Source organism: Mastigoproctus giganteus, chromosome 2, assembly GCF_048544385.1.
Source record: "Mastigoproctus giganteus isolate SK-2022 chromosome 2, ASM4854438v1, whole genome shotgun sequence".
In the NCBI taxonomy this organism is placed as follows: Eukaryota; Metazoa; Arthropoda; class Arachnida; order Uropygi; family Thelyphonidae; genus Mastigoproctus; species Mastigoproctus giganteus.
The window spans coordinates 215,884,759-215,908,318 of record NC_143576.1 but is presented as its reverse complement, the minus strand read 5'-3'; the positions used below and the strand labels follow the sequence as shown (position 1 = coordinate 215,908,318).

Genomic DNA, 23,560 nt, shown 5'->3' with positions numbered 1-23,560 from the left:
ACAGTAGTTAAGAATAAAAAGCCAAAGGTTTCCATTGGGACAAAAACATTACTGTGCAAAATCACACTACACACCCAAAATATGACATCAAAAGCACTGAATTTAAAGTTCAAGCATTTGATATTGGAATACCCTAGAATTCTTCACATTTCAAAGGCATCAGCAAAATTAAAATCAAGTTAGTATACATTATTTCCCATATTTCAGGTAAAATTACATTTTTTTTTTTTTTTTTAAACCAGTGAAGTTTACTGTAAAATAACCACACTCCCACAATTACCTTAGACAAGGTTTGTGGTTGAACATCCATTACAAAGAGTAAATTATTATTTTATTTGTAGGCATATGTAATATATATGTGTATATATAGATATATATTTATAGGTATATCTAAGCATAATATGTCAGTCACACAGACACGATGGTCTTTCTTAAGTCTAACACACATGAAAAAGAAAAAAAAAAAAATAATAATAATTATTTGTGCCACATTGTCAAAATGTCATCTTAAGGATCATATGTGGTTTACTTCAATTTACTTCCATTATATTTGCCATAATAAAATTGTTTTAATCAATAACATTTATTCTGTAATTACAACATCACCTATAACAGATTTAAAAACACTAATCCCACAGTTATTCTCTCTGTGAATAAGTGTACATTAATGGCATAAAATTATTACCTTTATAATTCAACCCTTAATACTAACACAAAAATCTATAACTAGGAATAAATGTAAAAATTAACTAAAACACACAGGTTACTTTAATGTTTGTGTGGGCCCCTTGAATTTCTTAAGGAGTGGCTTAAAGGTGTCAAATTTTCCACAGAATTTTGCCACTGATATGGCAGATATCGCTTATATTCTTTTATTTGAATCTTCCCTGCTTGGAATTTGTATAGCCTTTGCCACAGGATTGTAGCAAGGAGATCAGTAAATCTTAGTCTCAAAGAAGGTCCCGGTCCCGCACAGGAAGGATGTGCTGTTTCAACTAATGTAATTCTTTATGAACTCTGTAGTTCTAGAACATCTAATATGTGTTATTACATTGCTGTTATATGCAGCAAAGGCTTTCTGTGCAGAAACAATGTTTATTGCCATTTAGGCATTAAAATGGTCAGAGAAATTAAGAATGGCATCTTCAGCTTCACATCTGTTTTGCTGAAGGACCTTACATGTCCAAGAGATTTATAATATTGCTTCAATATAACTGCAATGCAACATTTTGTCAATCTGTCAAAAAACAGATAATGCACATAACACCTTAATATTTGGAAAACTGCAGTGAATATGGCAAAAAATTAGTTTTCATATATTGAGAATCCTTTTTCTCTTTCACTTTTATCAAGATTTACCTTGAATAAAGCAGTAACAAATAGCAAAGTTACCCCTACATTGTTAAAACACACTTTTTTGACAAATGTGCTCTGAATTTTTTGTTCTCTTAATGACAGAAAGAATAGTTTCTTCCTGAAATATATTTGTGTCCAAGTCTAGAATTACTTTCTCTTTCTTATAAACACTGTGCCCAAAAAATGGTATAAATGGTTTACAAATTTACCATAAATTTGTCTCCAGTACTGGAATAACTTGCGGCAGCAGGTCTCTTCAATACGGTATGCAAGATGAAACTCTTAGGTTCATTAAGATTCTGTTCATTAAATATCAGTAAAAAAACTTTCCTTAAACTTTTATTATTATTATTATTATTTTTTTTCATTTACAGTCCATGAAGTGACTGATTATGCACGTGGATTTATTTACCACTTATTTTGTAGCCATTTGTAACATGCAAATTGGCTGCAGCAAAGAAACTGCTTCAAACTATTGAACAGATCCAAGGAATGCTGCAAGAGAGCCTGGAATGACTTGGTATTGCCTGCTCCCTTCTAGAGGAAGTTATGCTATAATGACACATTCCCAACGAACTTTCTGTTTAACTTCCCCCAATAAACCCAAACATCAATCTTAAGCCACAGAGAAGTACCAAGGGATTTCATTCTCCGAGGCCAGCTCTATCTCCCTCCCCCTAACAAAGGGGGTTACCACTTCTGGTGATACCTCCAGCTAAAAACCATCCACATTTTAACAACAGCTGATAGAAATCAACAGCTGTAACAAAATAACAAACAATAGAAAAATATCTCTTCATTTGCACTCGGTAAAAAAATGGACAGCTCTTTTGGACATGGGACTCTTCAACAATAGTTTGTGATAAATGCCCACAAAATCAGAAAAGTCTATAAAGTCTTGTGTGGAAGAGGTACAGGGTCCTCATGTGCAAAAGAGCGAAGTCCGATTATTTGTAAAAAATACCCCCCTTTCCCCTTTGAAAAGTTGGGGTGAAGTTGTGCTATTTCTTGCGGCCCACAACTCCACTCCAAGGGAGATCCATATTTAGGGGACACAATCACCCTGTCCTAGGAAATTAGGGTGATTATGATTCATCTGGCTTACTGGACTAGATTCCTTGGAGTTGGTAGTACAAGTGGTGTCATCTTTGGCACTAGAAACCAGCCCAACTTCAGTTTTGCTTACAGGAACATCTCCTGTACCTCTATGTGAAATAGATTGGGTTGTTTGGCTGTAAAAAAAAAAAAGTAAAATAAAACAAATTAATAAAAATAAATACAATCATTATCTATATATAAAAGTTTTATAACAAATAAGAAAAGTAAATTTGTATGTCCCATTCAGACAGAATTTGAATTCAGAACCCAATTAATACAATAAAATAACTACCAAATATTCAAATCCATGATGTGTTTCAATTAAACTGAATTTGAACAGAAATCATGCCTGACACCAGAACAGCAAAGCGAAGGGCTCAAAGTCATGGGAGTCCTGTGATCTGGGAAAGAACTGAGAGTGGTTGTTCTCCAAATCACAGCCTCATGATATGTACTGCTTGTTTGATGTTTGTGGACTATCTGGAATAGGACATAATACAGCCAAAAGGGAGGAATGTCTTTGTGTGTGTTTGATGTAAAGAGTGTGAGGATATTAGGTGCCAGATCAGTGTTTTGATAGGCATTTATGAGAGCCTGAAGAACAGGGTAGAAAAATGCTCTCGAAGGAATTAAGTTGGGGGGGGGGAACCATCAAACTCTCAGCTGCCCACCTCAACATCAGCGCTTGCACATAAGGCAACACAGTGCCAGCACCCAAGGCAGACTGTATTGGCTCTACAGGAGGCAGCTATTGTCAGGGAAACAGAAAATATATTGTGCAAAAAGGATAGGTGGAATAGGACCAAGGTATGTCTGCCAGGGACAAAAGATGACATTTTAAGCAGATATCATCTTTTAAGGGTACAAAAGGTGATATTATTGTACAAGTTTGTGCTAATTACATTAACAGCAGGAGATCTGATGACTTACTTAATAAGTACAGAAAAATGCTACAAAAAAGTTGCAAGATTTGCAAGATAGGATTAAATTGAAAGTGTCTGCAATTCTGCCCAGACATTATAGGAGGGAGTACATGATGAGAACTTTGTCAATCAATTCAGTCTTGGAGAGATTGCGCAAAGCTCATGGTGTGTGCTTGTTAACAGAAGAGACTACTTCTACAGGGATGGAATACACTTAAAAAGAACGGGTGCAAGAATATCTGCCGATGCTATCAAGGTAGCGTTAAGTGGGTCGGAAAGCTGCTAGCTCGAGAGGTGGATACATAGACTAATAGATTAACAATAGCCACAGGCAGAGGTGAAAGTGATTCTTACACTTTCACTGGAACATGCAGCAGCCTGGGAATCAAGGTGCTGGGGATTTCAAAGCCTGCTGTGAGTCATAATGGAAAAAGGAATAGATGGGCTGTGTTAGGGTAACAGAGTAAGAACAGGTGCATTATACTCACATTTACACCAATGCTAGTAGAACAGTAAATAAATTTGATGAATATGAAATGCTGATCAAGTTAACAAATGCAGACATTGTGGATATCAGAGATGTGGTGTCACTATAAGCAATAATAAGGGATGCAGAATTTGAATACGGGGAGCATGCAAATAAAAAAAAAAATAATAAAAAAAAGACAGGTTAGAAGGGTGTAGGAGTTATGTTCACAGTTAAGAAACAAAATCTAAGCTGTATAGTGAGTCAATATGGGTGGCCAGTGCCGTGATCGGTCAGTTTGTTGTGATAAAAAAAAAAAAACCCGGAAAAACAAAAATGACAGGAGTGTGTTATAGGCCAAATGACTGTGACGATTACAATGAACAATTGTACAGAGAAACAGAGTAAGCCAGTAAATCCGAATGTCTTATAACTGAGGGGGGGGGGAGTTAACTTTCCAGTATTGACTGGAACTTGGTTGGTTGCTCACACGCTAGCAAGACTTTTATGAATTTAATGGATAACCGTTTTCTACAGCAGCATGTTAAAAAGGTAAACAGAGTAATACTCGTGATCTGATTATCAGCAGTGTTTATTCATGCATTAAGAATCTGCAGATAAAAGGACCACTAGGTGACAGTGATCAGTGTACTGATTTGGGATTTACTTAAAGATGTAACTACCATCAAGGATTAGGGGAGGGATTTTGCTTTCATAAGGGAGACTACAGTTTTCTCAGACAGTTTTCAAATTCTATAGAGAGTGGGACCTACTAATGTTTTTACCAACAAATTCTAAATAATGGGAAGCATTCAGGAAAATAATCACAGAAGCTACTAGGCTTTTCATGCCAACAAGAAAAGAGTTAGAAACTAAGAAAGGGTTCAAGGGTTAGCATTAAAAAAGCCACGTAATGCAAGAAAGCAAGCTTATATAGCATCAGCCAAAAAAAAAAAAAAAAAACCCCCTTCTCATTTCACTCATCCACTTGCTCCAAATGCTTGTCTCCTTCTGCCTTGAATCTATTCAAGCTATCAACTTCCACAATGACAAATGGAAGTTTGTTCCAGCAATCAACCACCTGCTGGCTAAAGGCAAACTTCCACACATCTATCCTACAACTGTCTTTCCTCAATTTGAATTTATGCCCTCTCAGGCGATTATTCTGAGCAAGAGGACGAATCTCATTAGCATTGAGCATGCTCACACCATTCAAGGCTTTATACACCTCAATCAGATCACCTCGCAGGTGCCTAGTGTCCAGACACTGTAATTTGCAAAACTTAAGCCTTTCTTTGTAAGAGCAACCCTTTGTTCCATTCACTAATCTTGTTGCCCGTCTCTGTACTCATTCCAGCAGCTCTACATCCTCCTTAAAATGAGGCCTCCAGACCTGTATACAGTACTCAAGGTGTGGCCTGACCATTGCCTTACACAAGGGGATATGTTGCCCTTCTCTGTACTCGTACCAGCAGCTCTATATCCTTAAAATGAGGCCTCCAGAACCGTATACAGTAATTCAAGGTGTGGCCTGACCATTGCCTTATACAAGTGGATAATCACCTCCTTATCCCTGCTAAAAAATTCCTGTATAACATTGACAAAACACTATGAGCTACTCTTGCAGACCATCTGCACCGTTCAAAAAACTTCATATCTGCCTGCACAATTGCCCCGAGGTCCTTTTCATTCTCTATCACTGTCAGTGTAGTACCACAGTTGATACGTTATTCTGAGGTTACTGCTTCCTATATGCAGTATTTTACATTTGTGAATGTTAAACTTCAGTTGCCACCTCTCAGCCCATCTGATCAACTTTTCTAGATAGTGTTGCAGCAGCGTACTGTCATTAGTATCATTAACAACCCTGCCAGCCTTCGTATCATCTGCAAACTTGGACATTAAGCCTGATATACCATCAGCAATATCATTAATAAATACAGAAAACAACAATGGACCCAACACTGAACTCTGGGAGACTCCACTAATAACATTAGTCTATGAATAGCAGTGTCCATTGATTACCATGCTCTGTCTTCTCCCACTCAACCTTTCCTTTATCCATAGTAGCAATTTGCCTCCAATGTCACACTGCTCCAATTTGTGCAGCAGTCTTCCATGTGCAACAATATCAAAAGCCGTTCTAAGATCCAAATACAGTGGAACTTCTCTATTACGAACTTCTATTTAACGAATTTCTCTATATTACGAATTTTTCGCAAAACATTGCACCTTGAAACGGAATTACATATAAAATTAACTCCATATAACGAAGTGTTAGTCTCTCTATAACGAATTTTTTAAAAAAATTAGTAAAAGCAGTTTTGAAGATTTTCAAGCATTTACTGCTAAACAGCCGCTCAAATATACTGCCTCCTTCCTTCCGAAATTGCGCATTAGCATCTGGAATTAAATAATCATCCTTTTAGTGAACACTTGTGGCCATTGATGCCCGTAGGAGGGTCTTTGTTAGAGTTATTAAACTAAATGGGTTTTCTTAAAAGTGGTCGTAAACTTTACAATAAATAGGGTAGAGTTGTAAATTGATGTTGGCTCAGAGGAAAACAAAATTCGCTTCGGTAAACCTTTAGCATGCTGCGGCGGCAATACATAGAATGCTACCATAGTCTGTTTTTAGTAACGCCTATTGAGTGACATCCGCTTCTAACCTCAATTGTACCACGTGATCTTCATGTCTATCATTATATGATATGTCCGTTCTCGTCTAACTGGACTCCCACTAGATGGTTTCATGATTTTTTTTTTTAATTTCGTTCGTCATCAATCACATAGGCTATATGCTCTTGTATTTTTTTTATATTTTTTTCCTGAAAAGTAACATACAGCATACATTAATCATAAATTTTCTTTTGTGTATATATGAATGAAAGCAGAATTAAGGAAATTCACAAAGTCCTATATTTTTTCAAAGGGAGTGATACTGTTGAATTGGCAAGCGAACATCATTGAGTAGGCGGTATCTGTACTAACAATTCACTATATGGCCAGCGCAGCGAAGTTTGCGGTGTATGTATCGGCAAGAGCTGCAGTCCAGTAATTTTTAGAATTGCGAAAACAATGTCGAAGAGAAAGTGTTTAAGTATTAATGATAAAGCAAAGATTGTTATGATACTGACCAGGGTTTTAAGAAAAAAGATGCTGCGGAGAAATATGGCATATCTGCAAGCAGTTTATCTTCGATTTTAAAAAAATCGAGAATCAATTTTAAATGCAATTGAAGGAGGAGCAGACAAGAAGTGAATTAAGTTGTGTATATACGAAGATGTTGATAAAGCTGTTCTAAAATGGGTGCAAATGATACGTGAAAAGAATATCCCAATATTGGGCCTAATAATAAAGCAACAAGCTCTGAAATTTGCACAGTCCTTTGGACATACAGAATTTAATGCGAGCACTCGGTGGCTAGATAAATTTAAGAAGCACCACAGAATTGTGGAAAAGGTTATTTGTGGAGAAAGTGTTAATGTAAGCAAAGAAGATTGCAACAGTTGGAGGAACAATACCTTAAAGAAGATTTTGGAAGAATATGAGCGTAAGGATGTTTTTAATGCTGACGAAATGGGTTTATTCTTTAAATGTTTACCGAATAGAACACTTGCTTTTAAGGATGATAAATGTTTTGGCGGAAAGCAAAGAAAGAATCACTGTGCTAGTTGGAGCAAATATGACAGGAAGTTAAAAATTAAGACTTTTAGTCATCGGAATATCAAAAAACCCAAGATGTTTTAGAGGCACAAAATCTTTGGAAGTTGACTACACCTTTTAATAAAAAAGCATGGATGACAAGTGATATTTGTGAAGAATGGATATTACAACTAGACAAGCGTATAACAAAAGAAAAAAGGAAAATCGTGTTGGTAACTAACTGTCCGGCACATGCTGCCAGTATTTCTGCCAAACTTAAAAGTGCGAAGTTGTTTGTTTACCACCAAATGTAACGTCAAAACTCCAGCCAATGGACCAATGCATCATTAAAAATTTTAAATTTCATTATCGAAAGATTGTTTTTTGGTTGTTTTTTGGATTTTAGGAGCATTAGCAACTAAGGCCATATTGCTCCGGGATATGCGGTGGTCATTCGCTGACCTTTCCGCATCCTCCGTATTTGGTGGTGACGGGCTCGAACCCCGGTCTAATCAAGAAGCGTGTGCTACGCGCTGCTGCTCCTTCCCACCTGGCTACGGAGGCGCCTCATTATCGAAAGAGAATAATAATGAAGACTGTCAATGCATTATCAGAAAATAGAAACTTGGATTGCATCTCTGAACTGGAAAAAGTTTGGACAAACGATGTCACTGAATATACTATTCAAAATTGTTTTTTGAAAGCGGGATTTGCATTGAATTCAGAAGTCGAACAACGACTGGACGAACAAGATGAACTGCCCCTTTCATAACTGAAAAACTTTTGGACATTATTAGAATCGTCCGGAAACATCAAAAATGAAATAACACTGGATAGTTATGTTTATGTAGACCACAGCAGAACATCCAAATGAAAATGAAATACTGCTGAACAGTGTTAAACGTGACCACGATCACGAAGAAATTAATGATGACGCATCAGAACAACCCGTAAAAAAGCCAACTCACGAAGAAATGATTAACGCTTGATTAACGCTTGATTAACGGTTCGTACGTGTCTACAGTTTTGTGAAAATGTTCCTGATAATGTTTTTAATGCTCTGAACAAATGTGAGGTTTTCTTTGAGAATCAGACAATTTTTTAATTGTACTGTGCAAACGAAAATTACAGATTTTTTTAATTTGTGATACTTACCGGCGAAAATTGTGTAAACGCAATTTAATAACTATGTTTTTGAAATAAAATACATTAAAAATAAATGTAGATTCATTTTCATTTTCTAATTAGATAACAATTTCTAATAAAAAAGATATTCTCTGCATAACGAAATTTCTCTATAACGAATTTTTTCGCTGGATTTATCAAATTCGTTATAGGGAAGTTCGATTATATATGATATAAAAATTATTCTCTGCATCCAGTTCCTTTGTGACCATATCATAGTATCCAACCAAATTTGTCAGACAACACTTCCCCTTAACAAACCCATGCTTTCTCCGATGTATAACTGAAGTCTTGTCTAGATGATTCTGCAGTGCTTTTAATTGGGGCCTCCATTAATTTCCCTGGAACAGAAATTAAACTAACAGGTTTGTAATTACTTGTGTTTCTCTTTGAATCTCCTTTGTGAATTGGGGTCACATTTGCACATCTCCAGTCCATGGGTACCTCTCCCCTGAATCCAAGGAAGCTCTCATAATTATGGCTAAGGGTATGCTTACTTCCTTTGCTGCCTCCTTTAATATAACTGGATAGATCCCATCCAACCCAGGTACCATTCTTATGTTTATCATCAACAATTTCTCTTTCACTTTGCTCTCAGTTATTACAAAACCATCTAGCTCACTGCCAGAGTTTATTTCACCTCTGGCATTCCCCTCCCTGAATAACTCCTCATGTGTTAATGTAGATGCAAAATACTCATTTAGTTTGTTAGCCACCTGAGCAGGATCATCAACAGTTGAACTATTGATATCAAGTGGATCAATCTGATTCATCCCGTCCTTTAGAGTTTACATAAGTAAAGAACTCTTTGCTGTTTTTCTTTGCATCCTTTGTCAAAGAATTCTCGTGATCTGTCTTCATCTGCCTAACCTCCTTTGTGACTTGATTACAGACTAGTTTATATCTGCCATAGGCTTCTGTGTTACCTGATACTTTTTATGCATCCCTGACATTTTTCTTCTCTGCCATGAGCTTCATTAGTTCATTTGACATCCATTTAGGCCAAACCTTGAACATTATTTCTTAGTTGGAATGAAAAGTCTAGTAGCCTCCAAAATTAAGTCCCTGAAGAGGCTTCTCATTTAGAATTCAACATTGGTAACATTATCAGTTGATCCCACTGTACAGAATTTAAAAACTGTCTGAGACCTCCGTAGTCAACTTTACGAACACAAAAACTCTTCCCTTTATCCCTGATGGTAGTTACCTCTTTGAGTAAATCTCACTGCAGCACACTGTGATCAATGCCACCTAGTGGTGTCTTTATCTGCAGATTCTTAATGGATGAAGAATCACTACTGATAATCAGATCAAGAGTATTACCCAAACATGCTGCTGTAGAAAACAATCATCCAATAAATCCACAAAAGCCTTGCTAGCGTGTGAGTGACTAACCCACAAGTTCCAGTCAATATCTGGGAAATTAAAATCCCCATTATAAGACACTGATTTTCTGGCCCACTATTTCTCTGTACAGTTGTTTATTATACTCATCAGAGTTATTAGGCCTATAACACACTCCTACTCTCAATTTTGATTTCCCAGTACTTATGTCACACCAAACTAACTCGACACTGCACTGTCCAGCCATGTCAACTAGTTGTACTTCCTTGGATTTTGTGTGTTTCTTAACTAATAGCATAACCCCTCCTCGCTTACTGTAGACACTGTACTCCCCAAATTCCAGTTCTGCACTCCTTATATCTGTGTTGGGATATCAGATGTGACACCACATCTGATATCCCAACAATTAGACATAAATAAAAGTCAGATGAACTACTGAGTCACATGGCAGAGAAGGAAAATGACTAGGATGCATATAAATTATCAGGTAATACAGAAACCTTGGTAGATATAAACTACTTTGCAATCAAGTGTCACAAAGAAGGTTAGGCAAACCAAGGCAGATGACACCAAATGGACATCATTGGTCTAATTGATGTCATAATCCTGTTAAGTTGCTGACAAGCTGAATAGGGTATTTTACATCTGCATTCACACATGGGGAATTCTTTAGAGTAGGGGATGCTAGAAGTTTCTCAAGCTCTAACAGGGAGCTAAATGATTTTGTAATAACTGAGAGGAAAATGGAAGAGAAATTGTTGAAGTGAAACATGAAAAAGGCACATGGGATGAATGGGATCTATCCATTTATATTAAGGGAGACAGCAAAGGAGGTAAGCAAATACTCTGCCATAATTACAAGAGTATCTCTGGATTTAGGGGAGGTCCCTATGGATTGGAGATGTACAAATATATCTCCAATTCTCAAAGGGGGATCAAAAGGTGACATGAGTAATTACAGACCTGTTAGCTTAACTTTTGTTTAGGAGAAATAATGGAGTCACTGGTTAAATAAATAATGCAGGACCATCTAACCAGGAGTGGTCATACATACTTCACTCACAGCGTGGGTTTGGTTAAGGGGAGATCTTATCTGACCAATCTGATTGGGTATTATGATGCAGTGACAGGAAATGGATGGAAAAAATAATTTTGATTCATATACAGGCACAACCCCCATATTACATGGTACTTCTACGACAAATGTTTCCCCCCCCCCTAACACGACTGATAAATTGTGGCTTTGTTGTTGTTTGTTATTTGGTTTTTAGGAGCATTAGCAACTAATGCCATACTGCTCCGGGGATATGCAGCGGTCATTTCCTGACCTTTCCGCATCCTCCGTATTTGGTGGTCACGGGCTCGAACCCCGGTCTAATCAAGAAGCGTGTGCTACGCACTGCTGCTCCTGCCCACCTGGCTACGGAGGCACCATAAATTGTGGCAATCCTTGCACAGCACTATACTTATATCCCCACTGTTGACTCTAGTCATTATGCAAAAAAAAAAAAAAAAAAAAAAAAAAAAAATACTGGGAAAGCCATGTATTTTATTTTGTAGGGAAATCCCAGTGTTATGTTCTGTGCTTTGAATTTGTGCTCGTTTGAGAGCATAAAAAAATTGACATTGAAGCATGCAGTCAGTGACTTTTGATGTTTTTGTAAGGTTATTTTGGTTTTTATTTGATTATTTATAAATTTTTCTGAGTATGTATTAATAAATTTTTTTCTTAAGAACCATATTGGAATAATTTCTTTGTTGTGAATTAAATGCCAGTCCTAAATTATGCCCAAGGAAAGTAAAAAAGAATCACTCAAAAGAAACTTTATTTCTCTAGAATCAAAGATACAAATTGTGATCGTCTTAAAAAAAGAGAAAAGGTATCATACATTGCAAACAGTTTAAATTTAAGTGAAGCAACAATCCAGAACATAAAGAAAAATGAATAGAAAATTAGAACTGCTGTTGTTGCTGGATCTTTCATGTCCGCAAATATGACAGCTTGTCCCCGAGTACACATAATTGAGAAAATGGAAAGAGCACTCAGATTTGGATTGACGATAGCAGTAAAAAAACGGTTCGCACTAGATGGCCACATAATTAAACAAAAGGCACTAAAAATTTATAACCATTTAAAAGAAAATGGAGAATCTTCTGTTAACCTGGAGTTTATTGCCAGTAAAGGTTGGGTTGAGCGATTGATTTAAAAAACTACTTCATAATGTAAGAATTCAAGGGGGAAAGCACATCAGCTGATAATGAAGCTACCAAGAAGTATGCAGTATTCTTCAATATTCCAAAAAAATATTGAAGAACATGGATACACACCGCATCGTTTTCAGTGCCAATGAGACAGGTCTTTGATGGAGGGAAAAAAAAAAAAAATGCCCAACAGAACATTTATTAAAAAAGAGAAAACTTCACCAGGAATATGGGAAGGCATAAACTTAGCTGATCAATTAGAATCTTATTTTTTGAATGGAGATCCTTCAACTGAAAGGAGCAAAGTTCAAAAGGGAGCTTCAAAAATGCTTAGCTCCATATCATGAAATTTACAAAGATTTATTAAGCAAAAGCAAACAACCCATATTACTGATATTTTAAAGAGTGCAGAAGATACACGAAATCTAGATGCTGCAGAAGCAAGTTAAGGTGATTCTGCAACAGAGAAAACATTCTCTCGTTTGATTGACTGCACTTAGCAGGATAGGCGGATCTGTCAGATTTTTTGGCTAGGGTCCGGATTTACTCAATAAATGAAAAAAAAAAAAAAAAAAAAATATATATATATATATATATATATATATATATAAATAAATAATAATAAAATAAATAAATTAATTAAAAAATGAAATGAATGTGCTTAGCAGGATGAAGAGGAAGAAAATTAAATGAACGTACATTATCTGACACATATATATATCAGTCATTACTATTTTAAATAAATATTAAGCTTCCGATAGTTATAAAAAAATAGTGTATTTTTGTTAGCTTTTAGAACACAACCCCTCTTTTTGTACTGGTTCTTAGCCCTGTATAACCTGGTTTTACAATACACGAGATTTTATAAGAATCTAACTACCGTGTCATGAGGTTTAGCTTTTTTTTTCTTCTTTCCCCTCATACTGTTGTACATAAAAGACTGCTGTACAAATTGGAGGAGCGTGGCATTAAGAGAAAGTTAATGCTATGGCTAAAAGGATGGTTCAGTGGGTGAAGACAAAGTGATTATCAATGGACACTACCCTTTGTGGATTAATGTTATTAGTGAAGTTCCATACAGTTCAGTGCTGAGCCCATTGTTGTTTTCTGTATTTTTTTATGATATGGATGATGCTATATCAGGCTTAAAATCTAAGTTTGCAGATAATACAAAAGTTGGTAGGGTGGTTAATGACAGTAATGAAGGTATGCTGCTGCAACAAGATCTAGGAGAATTAGGCAGATGGGCTGAGAAATGGCAACTGAAGTTTAATAGTTGACAAATGCAAGGTACTGCATATGGGTAGCAGTAATCTCAAGAGTTAAATACAAACGTTATTAAACAAGGGTTAAATAACAATATGTTCAGAAAATAACATGTTTAATAACAATAATGTTATTAAACAAATGCCAGCAGAGTATCAAAATTTAAAAAAAAATGTGACTCACCTGTCTAATTTGTCTTTTGGATTTCCATTTCTGATCACTTCTGTTCCATCGCCACTGCCATTGTGTACATCAGCTTTTCTTACAAGTTTGTTCTTTTTAATTGGTTTCTTTTTAGTAACCTATTGAAATTATCTAGAATTAACAAATGTTTCAGGTATGTTTTATGTTAACTTAGAATACAATAAAATCCTGTTACAATAAACTTCTCATGGAAACATGAATCACTTTGCTGTATCGAAATTTTGTTCAAAGGAATATCACTCAAGGTTATTTTAAAAACATCATTACTTGTTTAAATAAAGTTCTGCTACACTTTTATAATATAAAGAAATAGTAATTTCTGCATTCCTCTTAAGTATCAAATTTAAAATCAATAATAAAAAAATAATAAAAATACATACAAAGTAGGCCTAAATATATTAGTGGTGACCTGATATTATTCTTGAACAGGCAAGTTGCATCGGAGCCTTACTCTGATGGAACAGTGTAATTTGTCTGTTCAAAAATATTTTTCAAAACTGAGTCATTTCTGTAACAGCTGTCTACAATGACATCTTGTCCATGCATCTCTTTTTTGTTTCTCCTTTAAAAACACTACACTGATTAAGAGAATGTATGTCCATTCAAAATGTCAGGGTCTGGTGGATAACAACATTTTGCATTTGGTGTCATATTTCACATGCTTTTTATATTTAAATGTCCCGCAGCCTTCCGACGATAGCCATTTTTCACATCGGTAGTCAAGAGCTCCAAAGGAACCTTCAGCTTTCCAGTTTTTTTTCCTCAATATAAAGCAAAGTAAATCATTCATATTTTAAACTCTCTTGCCACCATGCTAATATGTTTCTCTGTTTTCCTTTTGGACAACTAACATTCGTTTATAACCAAATAAAGATTGTGTGCTTTCTCCTATCAGTATGTGTTCCACTATTCTTCAAATAACAAATTTTAGTATTCCAAAGCTCAAAAGTCAGGTGCTCTCTTATGCATGCAAGTACAGATCACGAAAAATCTGAATTATACAACATTTTTCTTTTAATGAACATAACAAATATTATTATATTATAATATAATCAAGCTAACCTGTGCAATTAGTGATCCAGGCCTTCGGATACGTGTGAATGGTGCTCGACGAGGTATATACCCATGTCCTAACCCACTACCAGGTCCATACCTACAAATGCAAACACAAAAGCTTCTACAGTTGCATAAAAAAAAAAAGTATTTTTTTTTTTAATGCCTACATATATACATGTAAGCAATTTACAAATAATGAAAGTTTTTATTGCAATTTAACAGTATTATTATATTGTACCCTTTGTAAACATTAAATCAAAAAAGCAAGGGCATTAAAAAAATTTTTATACACCATCTTTTTAGCACATCACAGATGGACTTTTGGAAAAGTAAACAGAGAAGTAACATTATATCATAAACTTGATCAAAATAAATTTGATATCAGATAAACACGAAATCTTGAGGATAAAGCAGTGAGTTCAGCTGCACAAATTAATGATATCTCCAAATAATTCCAAAGTTATGCTACCTAAGGGTAGCTTGAGTGCACATAGATCTCTTACAGTATGTTATGAGGAACCAGTAATACCTTATACCTCTGAAGTACAGTACCTCAAAAAGAAAGTAGACATTATTATACAAATTTAACAATAAAAAGGAAAAAAAAACTGGGAATAAAGGGGGTGAAGTATTGAAAATGCTATAAATGTTTATTTATTCTAATTATGATGTATACATGTAGTGCTTAGGGTTATCAGGTTGGGAACAATGCTATTATAGTAGGCACCATATCTTGGCACTAAGATGTATTATTAAGGTGACTGATGTGAGCAGCACTGTCTCAAATGATGAACTGCAGGTTATAGACTTCCAAAAGATTTGGTTGTTGTGCAAAGAGCACTGGAATATGCAACTAAGATATTATCCCCCATAACTCTTTGGATGTTATGGGGGATAAGAGCCTGACCAAGGAAAGACAAGAAGTACATAAGTTTGCTGTGAAATAAGAAAGGCAAAGGTCCCAAGAGGAAGTTAACCGAACTTGGCAAAAAAGATGGGACAGTTCTGCTGAAGGCAAGGTCACATACTAGTTTTCTGGAGGTAAAAAAATAGAGTGGATAGATTTTGGGTTGCAGGGAACAAAAGCCATAACAGAACATGGAATATGATTCAGATTACCTTCTTTGGGAATTGAATTGAAATCATTACAGTGATGTTGATGGGACCATAAAGCATTTGGTTTTTGAATGCACTTGTGTAATGCCCTTATACAGACTTTATGGAATCAGGTTGGAGTTATACAAAATGTTAATTCCTACTTGGAGTCCTGTGAGCTGCAATTAGGTTTTCTGATGTTTTATGTATTTTATTGAAGAGGTTTTTAAAAGAATGAAATGTGTGAGATTTTAAATGTTGTATATACAATTATATAGTAGCAATAATAGTTTGTTTTCAATGAAGAGATTAGGTTGTCATTGTATACATAGCAGATATTTTATGGAGTTATATGTTTGAGGCTGATACTGGACAGTAGTGATTGACTGGAATGGGAAACTTAAATGTCAACATTTAATGGATATTAGTACTAGCCATATAGTGCAAAGAAACCACAGGATCTTGCTGCACTGGCCAAGAAAAAATATATATATATATACGCACTTTCCTACTCAGGTAGGAAACCATCCAATTGATCTTTGAATTTATTCAAAAACTGTCAGCCTCAACTACCTGCAGAGGCAACTTCTTCCAGTAATCAACTTGCTGACTAAAAGAAAACTCCCTACAATTCAAGTCTAAACCTCAACCCCTGTAATTTGAATTTCTGGCCACTACTTCTGGAACTTTATAGCAGTGAAACTTCTACCTTCACTCATTTTACTAACCTCTCTCAGACCCTTATACACCTCAATCAGTCCTCTCTAAGGTGCCTGGTTTCAAGCTCTGTAGCCTACATAATTGAAGTCTTTATTCATATGGCCACCCTTTTGCTAATCTCACCTGCAAGTGGCCCATCTTTGGACCCTTTCAAGAAGCTCAATGTCTTTTTTCAGATGAGGTGTCTATACTTGGACACAGTATTCCAAATGAGGTCTTGCAATTGCTTTATATGGTGGGATTATGACCTCCCTATCTCTACAGGATATTGTTTGATAAATCATCAGTGGGGCACCATGGGCTTTACTGGCTGTCTGTTTATACACCACAGAACCCTTCCTTTTTCTAATGATTTTAATTCAACCCTGCTAAGTCTAAGTTATTTTGGGGTTGCTATTCTAAAAGTGAAAAACTGCATTTTGCTGCATTAAAACATAGCTGCCACTTTTCTGACCATTCTCGAAGCCTGTTCAAGTCACTCTGAACGAGCTCTGCTTGGCACTGATCATCAAAGACTCTCTCAATCTTAATGTCACCTGAAAATTTTGACGCCACACCCTTTATCTCTTCATTGATGTTCATGAAAATCAGAAACAATGGCGGTCCAAGAACCAATCCTTGAGGGGAACCCACTTCTGACGGTACACCAATCTGGAGAATATCCATTAATCATAATCTTCTGCCTTATGTTTTGCAGCCACCCAGCGATCCATCTTGTAATCTTACCAGTAATCCAAACATGTTCCAGCTTATACAGTAACTTCTCATGAGGGTGAGTCAAATACGTGGCTAATATTCAAATTAACTATGTCAAAATTGTTCACTACATATAGCTCATGAGTAACTGTGTCAAAATAGTTTACCAAGTAAGCTGAACATGATTCTCCCTTAGCAAAATCATGTTCTATCCTTCAGAATGCCATATTTATACAAATGTCCCTGAACTGCACTCTTAATCATTGCCTCTAAGATTGCACCTACCACTGAAGTCAGACTAAGTGATTTTATTTACCAATTTGTTTGTTTGTTATTTGGTTTAGGAGCATTAGCAACTAAGGCCATATTACTCCGGGATATGCGGTGGTCATTCCCTGACCTTTCCACATCCTCCGTATTTGATCGTAACGGGCTCGAACCCCGGTCTAATCAGAAGCATGTGCTACGCACTGCTGTTCCTTCCCACCTGGCTACGGAGGCGCCATTTACCAATTTCACTTTTTATGTATTGGCAATACACTGGCACTTCTCCAATCCAAAGAAATCTCTCCCAAGTTCAATGATGCCCTCATTATTAACCTTAATGGTTCAATACCCTCTCTCTCTTGCCACCTTCCTCAAAATTACTGGGTATAAGCCATAAAATTCAGGACCCTTACATGCCTTTAGTTTCAAAAGTCTCCAATAAACAGTCTTCTGCAATTTCGAAATCACTAATTTCATATAGCTCAGCAAAGACTGATGTGAAGTACCTATTCAATTCACCAGTTGGGTTATCTTTGACTTTCCCACACCTCCCAGTACACAAAGGTCTGGACTGATCTTCTTTGTATTTATATACATGAAAAATTCTGTCTCAATTCTTAGTTCTCTTAGCTAGTGCTTTCTCGTACTCAGCCCTGGCCTCCCCAACCTAACTGTGGTACCATTATAGATCAACTTGTAGCTGTTGTCGGCTTATTTTCATTGTTGTGTAACTTCCAAATTTGTCTTTTCTGCTCAATTAGACTGGTGGGCTCTACATTTGTCTCACCATCTTTCTTGTGTTTTATTTTCTTAACGATGTATATGGATTCATGGCTTCTGTGATTATTGCTTTAAAGGTATTCCATGATTCTAATGTATGCACCGTCCCCCTGCAGTCTGCCCAATTAATAGATGCCACGTAGTGCCTTAAACCGTCACAGTCCCCTTTTCTGAAATTAAAATTCCTGCCTTTAGGTTTCACTACTGCAACATCTTTCTTCAACTTTCAGCTAATGACTGCGTGATCACTACCTGCCAATGGTTCCAGTACTTTAAGCCCTGTGATGTTATCTGAGTCAAATGGATATCTGGAACAAAGTGGTCAGGGGTTTTAAAAAAAATTTTATGTTAGGTCGATCAACATTACAGGCATGGATGCATAAACTTGGGTAGTGCCATATTATGTGAGGTTAGGAAAAATACCATTTGTGTATATGATTCACCAGACATATTTCCAGAAATCACATGCCCGTTATTAGCACAACTGATACAACACTCAGTCAAGCCCAGTACAGCGTAGTGTAGTTTTCAGTGTAGCCTGCTAGTGCAGGCTACACTGAAAAATTAGAGAAAAATCAAAATTAGTGGACTTGTCCAATAATTTAGAGCAAAGTGGAGGAGAAATTGTTGAAGTTAAATGTAAGAAAGGCATCTGGAGTGGATGGGAATCTATCCAGTTATATTAAAGGAGACAGCAAAGGAAGTAAGAAAACCCTTAGCCATAATTATGAAAGCTTCCTTGGACTCAGGGAAGGTTCATATAGACTGGAGATGTGCAGTGTCCTCAATTAACAAAGGGGGATCAAAGGGTGATAGGAGTAATTACAGACCTGTTAGTCTAACTTCTGTTCCAGGGAAAATAATAGTCATTGGTTAAGGAAGCAATGCAGGATCATCTAGACAAGACTGCAGTTATAGTTCAGATACAGCATAGGTTTGTTAAGGGGAAATCTTCTCTAACAAATTTGATTAGATACAGTGATGTGGTCACAAAGGAATTGGATGGAAAGAATAATTTTGATATCATATACTTGGATTTTAGGAAAGCTTTTGATACTGTGGCACATGGAAGACTACTGTACAAATTGGAGTAGTATGGCATTAAGGGAAAGTTGCTACAATGGACACTGCCCTTCATGGATTAATGTTATTAGTGGAGTTCCCCAGGGTTCGGTGTTGGGTCCACTGTTGTTTTGTATATTTATCAATGATATTGATGACCGTATATCAGGCTTAGTGCCAAAGTTTGCAGATGATACAATGGTTGGCAGGATTGTTAATGACATTAATGGCAGTGTGCTACTGTAACAGGATCTAGAGAAGTTGAACAGATGGGCTGGGAGGTGGCAACTGAAGTTTAACATCGACAAATGTAAAGTACTGCATATGAGTAGCAGTAACCCTAGAGTTATTTTGGTTTTTTTTTTTTTGGGAGCATTAGCAACTAAGGCCATATTGCTCCGGGATATGCGGTGGTCATTCCCTGACCTTTCCGCATCCTCCGTATTTGGTGGTGACGGGCTCGAACCCCGGTCTAATCAAGAAGCGTGTGCTACGCACTGCTGCTCCTTCCCACCTGGCTACGGAGGCGCCAACCCTAGAGTAATGTATCAACTGGGTGGTACTACACTCAGGGTAGTGAAGAATGAAAAGGACCTGGGGGTAACTGTGCAGTCAGATATGACGTTTTCTGAGCAGTGCAAAAAAGGCTGCAAGAGTAGCTCATGGTGCCTTGTCAATGATATATGGGAATTTTCCTAGCAGGGATGAGGGGCGATTTTCCCATTGTATAAGGCAATGGTTAGGCCACACCTTGAGTACTATATACAGGTCTGGAGGCCTAATTTTAGGAAATGATGTAGAACTGCTGAAAGATTACAGAGGAGGGCAAAGAGGTTGGTGAGTGGAACAAAGGGTTGTTGTTACCAAGAAAGACTTAAGTTCTGCAAATTGAAGCTTCTGGAGACTAGGCACCTGCAAGGTGATTTGAGGTGTATAAGCCTTGAATGGATTGGGAAAGCTCAATGCTGATAGGATTCTTCCTCTTGCCCAGATTAGTCACCTGAGGGAGTATAAATTCAAATTGAGAAAAGACAATTGTAGAATAGATGTGCGGAAATTCGCCTTTAACCATAGGGTGGTTGATAGTTAGAACAAACTTCCATCTGTCGTAGTGGAGGTCAGCAACTTAAATAAGTTCAAGGTAGAACTAGAAAAACATTTGGAGTGAATGTATGGGTGAAATGGAAAGGGTGGTTTTTTTTTTTTTTTTTTTGGCTGATGTTATATAAGCTCGCTTTCTTGCATCATATGCCCTACTAATGCTAATGCTGAGATGATATTTAAATATAGCCATTACTATATAAGTCATCCACACATGGATGCATAAAGATGCTGTGTTTTTCCTGTCCTCTCTGATTCCCATAGAAGCTAAAAGTAATTCAGCAGAAAATTCTGGAGCAGATGTTTGATGTAACTCAGGTAACTATCTTTTGAAATGTACAACTACTTTCTAACAAACTGTTATTACCTTTTCATTGCATTAATCTTATCAAAGTTAAATCATAGTGTATTAAATGTTTCACTGCTGAACTCAAATAGGATTGTGTATCTTTATTTTATATATTATTCTAAGTTATGTCATTTTGCATTTGTTCACAGAATTAACAAAAGACAGGAATAATGGTCATTGGCAAACAGAAACCTAAGAACTGTGAAACACTGGTGGTGAAAATACAGGATAGCTATTTAAGTACAGGTTCCTAAATGTCCTTAAAGACCTACATTTTCACTTACATTTATATTTTTATCTAGAAGATTTTTATGTTGTTTGTTAGTTCGACAGGGGGAGTTATGCCAACAGTGTATTTCTAAATTGTAAGAATATTATAAAGCAGATGAAACTGGGCATGATGGGGAAAGTAATCTTTAGTTTTTGCAGGGAAAAAATAAGATAGCCCAGTGGTGCATGTACATTTCTGTTGGCTTGGGAGACTATGGAATTATAAGTATGCCTAAACCTTCCTATGAACTAATAGAACATATGCTGAAAATTTGTGTTGATCTGACACACACACACACACACACAGAGAGAGAGAGAGAGAGAGAGAGAGAGAGAGAGAGAGAGAGAGAGAGAGAGAGAGAGAGAGAGAGAGAGAGAGAGAGAGAGAGAGAGAGAGAGAGAGAATTTCAATATATCCTACTGAAAATTAAAAGGCAGTTTGGTCTATCTTATTTATTTTTAGACCGTTTGTTGTCTAGACCATTTTTGTCATATTTGGACTAAGTTTTTACTATTTAGATTTTACAATTTGTCTTGTTGTTGATTAAGTCCAACACTCGTCAACACCGGTGTATTTCTGGAATGAATGCAGATTGATCTGATTTGGGAAAATACACATAATGGTGGTACTGTGTATATTTTCCAATTTTTTTCTGTAGAACAGCTAGTATATGAGAGCAATGTTGTACCTACCCACAAGATTTCTCTACATTAATTTCACAAGTGCCCCGATAAATGTTTTTACGTAAAATGGAGAAGAGGGAACAACTTTCCTACAGAAAAAAGCAGTGATCAAGCAAAATTTAAATTTAGAAATTGTAAAATCTCAATGGTAATAATCAATATAATTTTAACATTAAATTTTGAGATTAAATATGACAAGAATGGTCCAGATGACAAATAGCTATTTGTTATTTGGTTTTTTTTTTAGGGGCATTAGCAACTAAGGCCATATTGCTCCGTGATATGCGGTGGTCATTCCCTGACCTTTCCGCATCCTCCGTATTTAGTGGTGATGGGCTCAAACCCCGGTCTAATCAAGAAGCCTGTGCTACGCACTGCTGCTCCTTCCCACCTGGCTACGGAGGCGCCTTATGACAAATAGCCTAAACCTAAATACATACAATTAGATCTTAGTACTTTTTAGTTGACACTCTATGTAGATAAACTGAGATGGACCCACAATGGATTTAAAACAACTGATTACATCACCACGGTAGCTGATGGTGCCCTTCAGAATCAGAATCTTGTGGCAAAGGAAATCCTTCATGATGCTACTCCATGGACTGCTGTATGTTCTCTGTATTATAGAAATCAACTGGCTGACCAACTTGCTTGAATCCTGGGTAAATTTCACAAACACAAAATGTACTCTGTCTTCTGGTCTACATTTAAATCTTTTGGTACCCATTTTGTCTGGGTTGTGTTTACTGGAAAAAAAAGGGTTTGTTGATCAGATGAGTTTTTTTTTTTTTTTACTGCAGTTCTGCAGCAGAAAACGAGTCTTCTGAGTTACCAAGTCAAGCACAAAGTTACACACGTATCAGGGGCCTTAATTACAGCATTCCTAACAGAACACTCCCCCAGGCCACTGCATATTCACTCAGGCAGTAGAATGCAGCATACACAATGGATCCATTGCTTCATGCAGTTTTATCCAAACCATTTTCACCATTCTCCAAAATTGGGGGTTGTTTGTAGTGATTTGGAAAAGGTTTTATTGGGATGCACTAGGGCCCCTGATATAGGTGAAATGCTTCTTGAATGATGAAGATTATCGGAACGCAGTAATAGCATTCACCATATAGTGCAAGGAAGCCACACACTTTTGCTGCATTGGTAAAAAAAACCAAAAAAAAAAAAAACCCAACAATTAGATAAGGAAGTGCAGATAACATGCTTGCCTCCTCACACAGGTAACTATCCAGTTGACCTTTGAATTTATTCAAACTGTCAGCCTTAACCACCTGTGAGGGCAACTTGTTCCAGCTACCAATGACTCGCTAGCTAAATCAAAACTTCCTAATCTGAACCTCAACCCCTGTAATTTGAATTTTTGGCTCTTAGTAGTAGAATTCTTTATAACAGTGAGAATTCCATCTTCATTCATTTTACTAATCCCTCTCAAAGCCTTATAAACCTCAAAGGTGACTGTTGCCAAGCTCTGTAGCCCACACAATCAAAGTATTTCTTCATATGGTCCTTCTGTCGATCTCACCATTCGAGTTGCTCATCTTTGGATCTTTTCAAGAAGTTCAGTGTCTTTTTTCAGATGAGGTCTCCACACTCCCTACGTGGCCTTACAATTGCCCTATACAGTAGGATTATAAACTCCGTATCTCAACAGGATAGCGTTCGATAAATCATTGATACCAAGTGTAAGACCTTGCATTTAGCAGCATTGAAACATAGCTGCCACTTCCCTGGCCATCTGTGAAGTCTGTTCAAGTCATCATGAAGGATTGCTGCTTGGCA

General features: G+C 36.6%; 1 protein-coding gene across 1 annotated transcript in view; it reads right to left on the bottom strand.

The window, feature by feature from the left end:
• Positions 1-466: 466 nt before the first annotated feature.
• The window catches only part of LOC150090084 (constitutive coactivator of PPAR-gamma-like protein 2), a 138,636-nt gene continuing 115,542 nt past the window's right edge, over positions 467-23,560 (bottom strand). The window contains exons 11-13 of the mRNA XM_090390169.1: positions 14,752-14,866; positions 13,669-13,787; positions 467-2,588 (exon numbers count right to left, since the gene is read on the bottom strand). Coding sequence (XP_090246295.1) covers positions 2,402-2,588; positions 13,669-13,787; positions 14,752-14,866 — 421 coding nt within the window. The 3' untranslated portion in view covers positions 467-2,401. The remainder of the gene's footprint in view (positions 2,589-13,668; positions 13,788-14,751; positions 14,867-23,560) is intronic.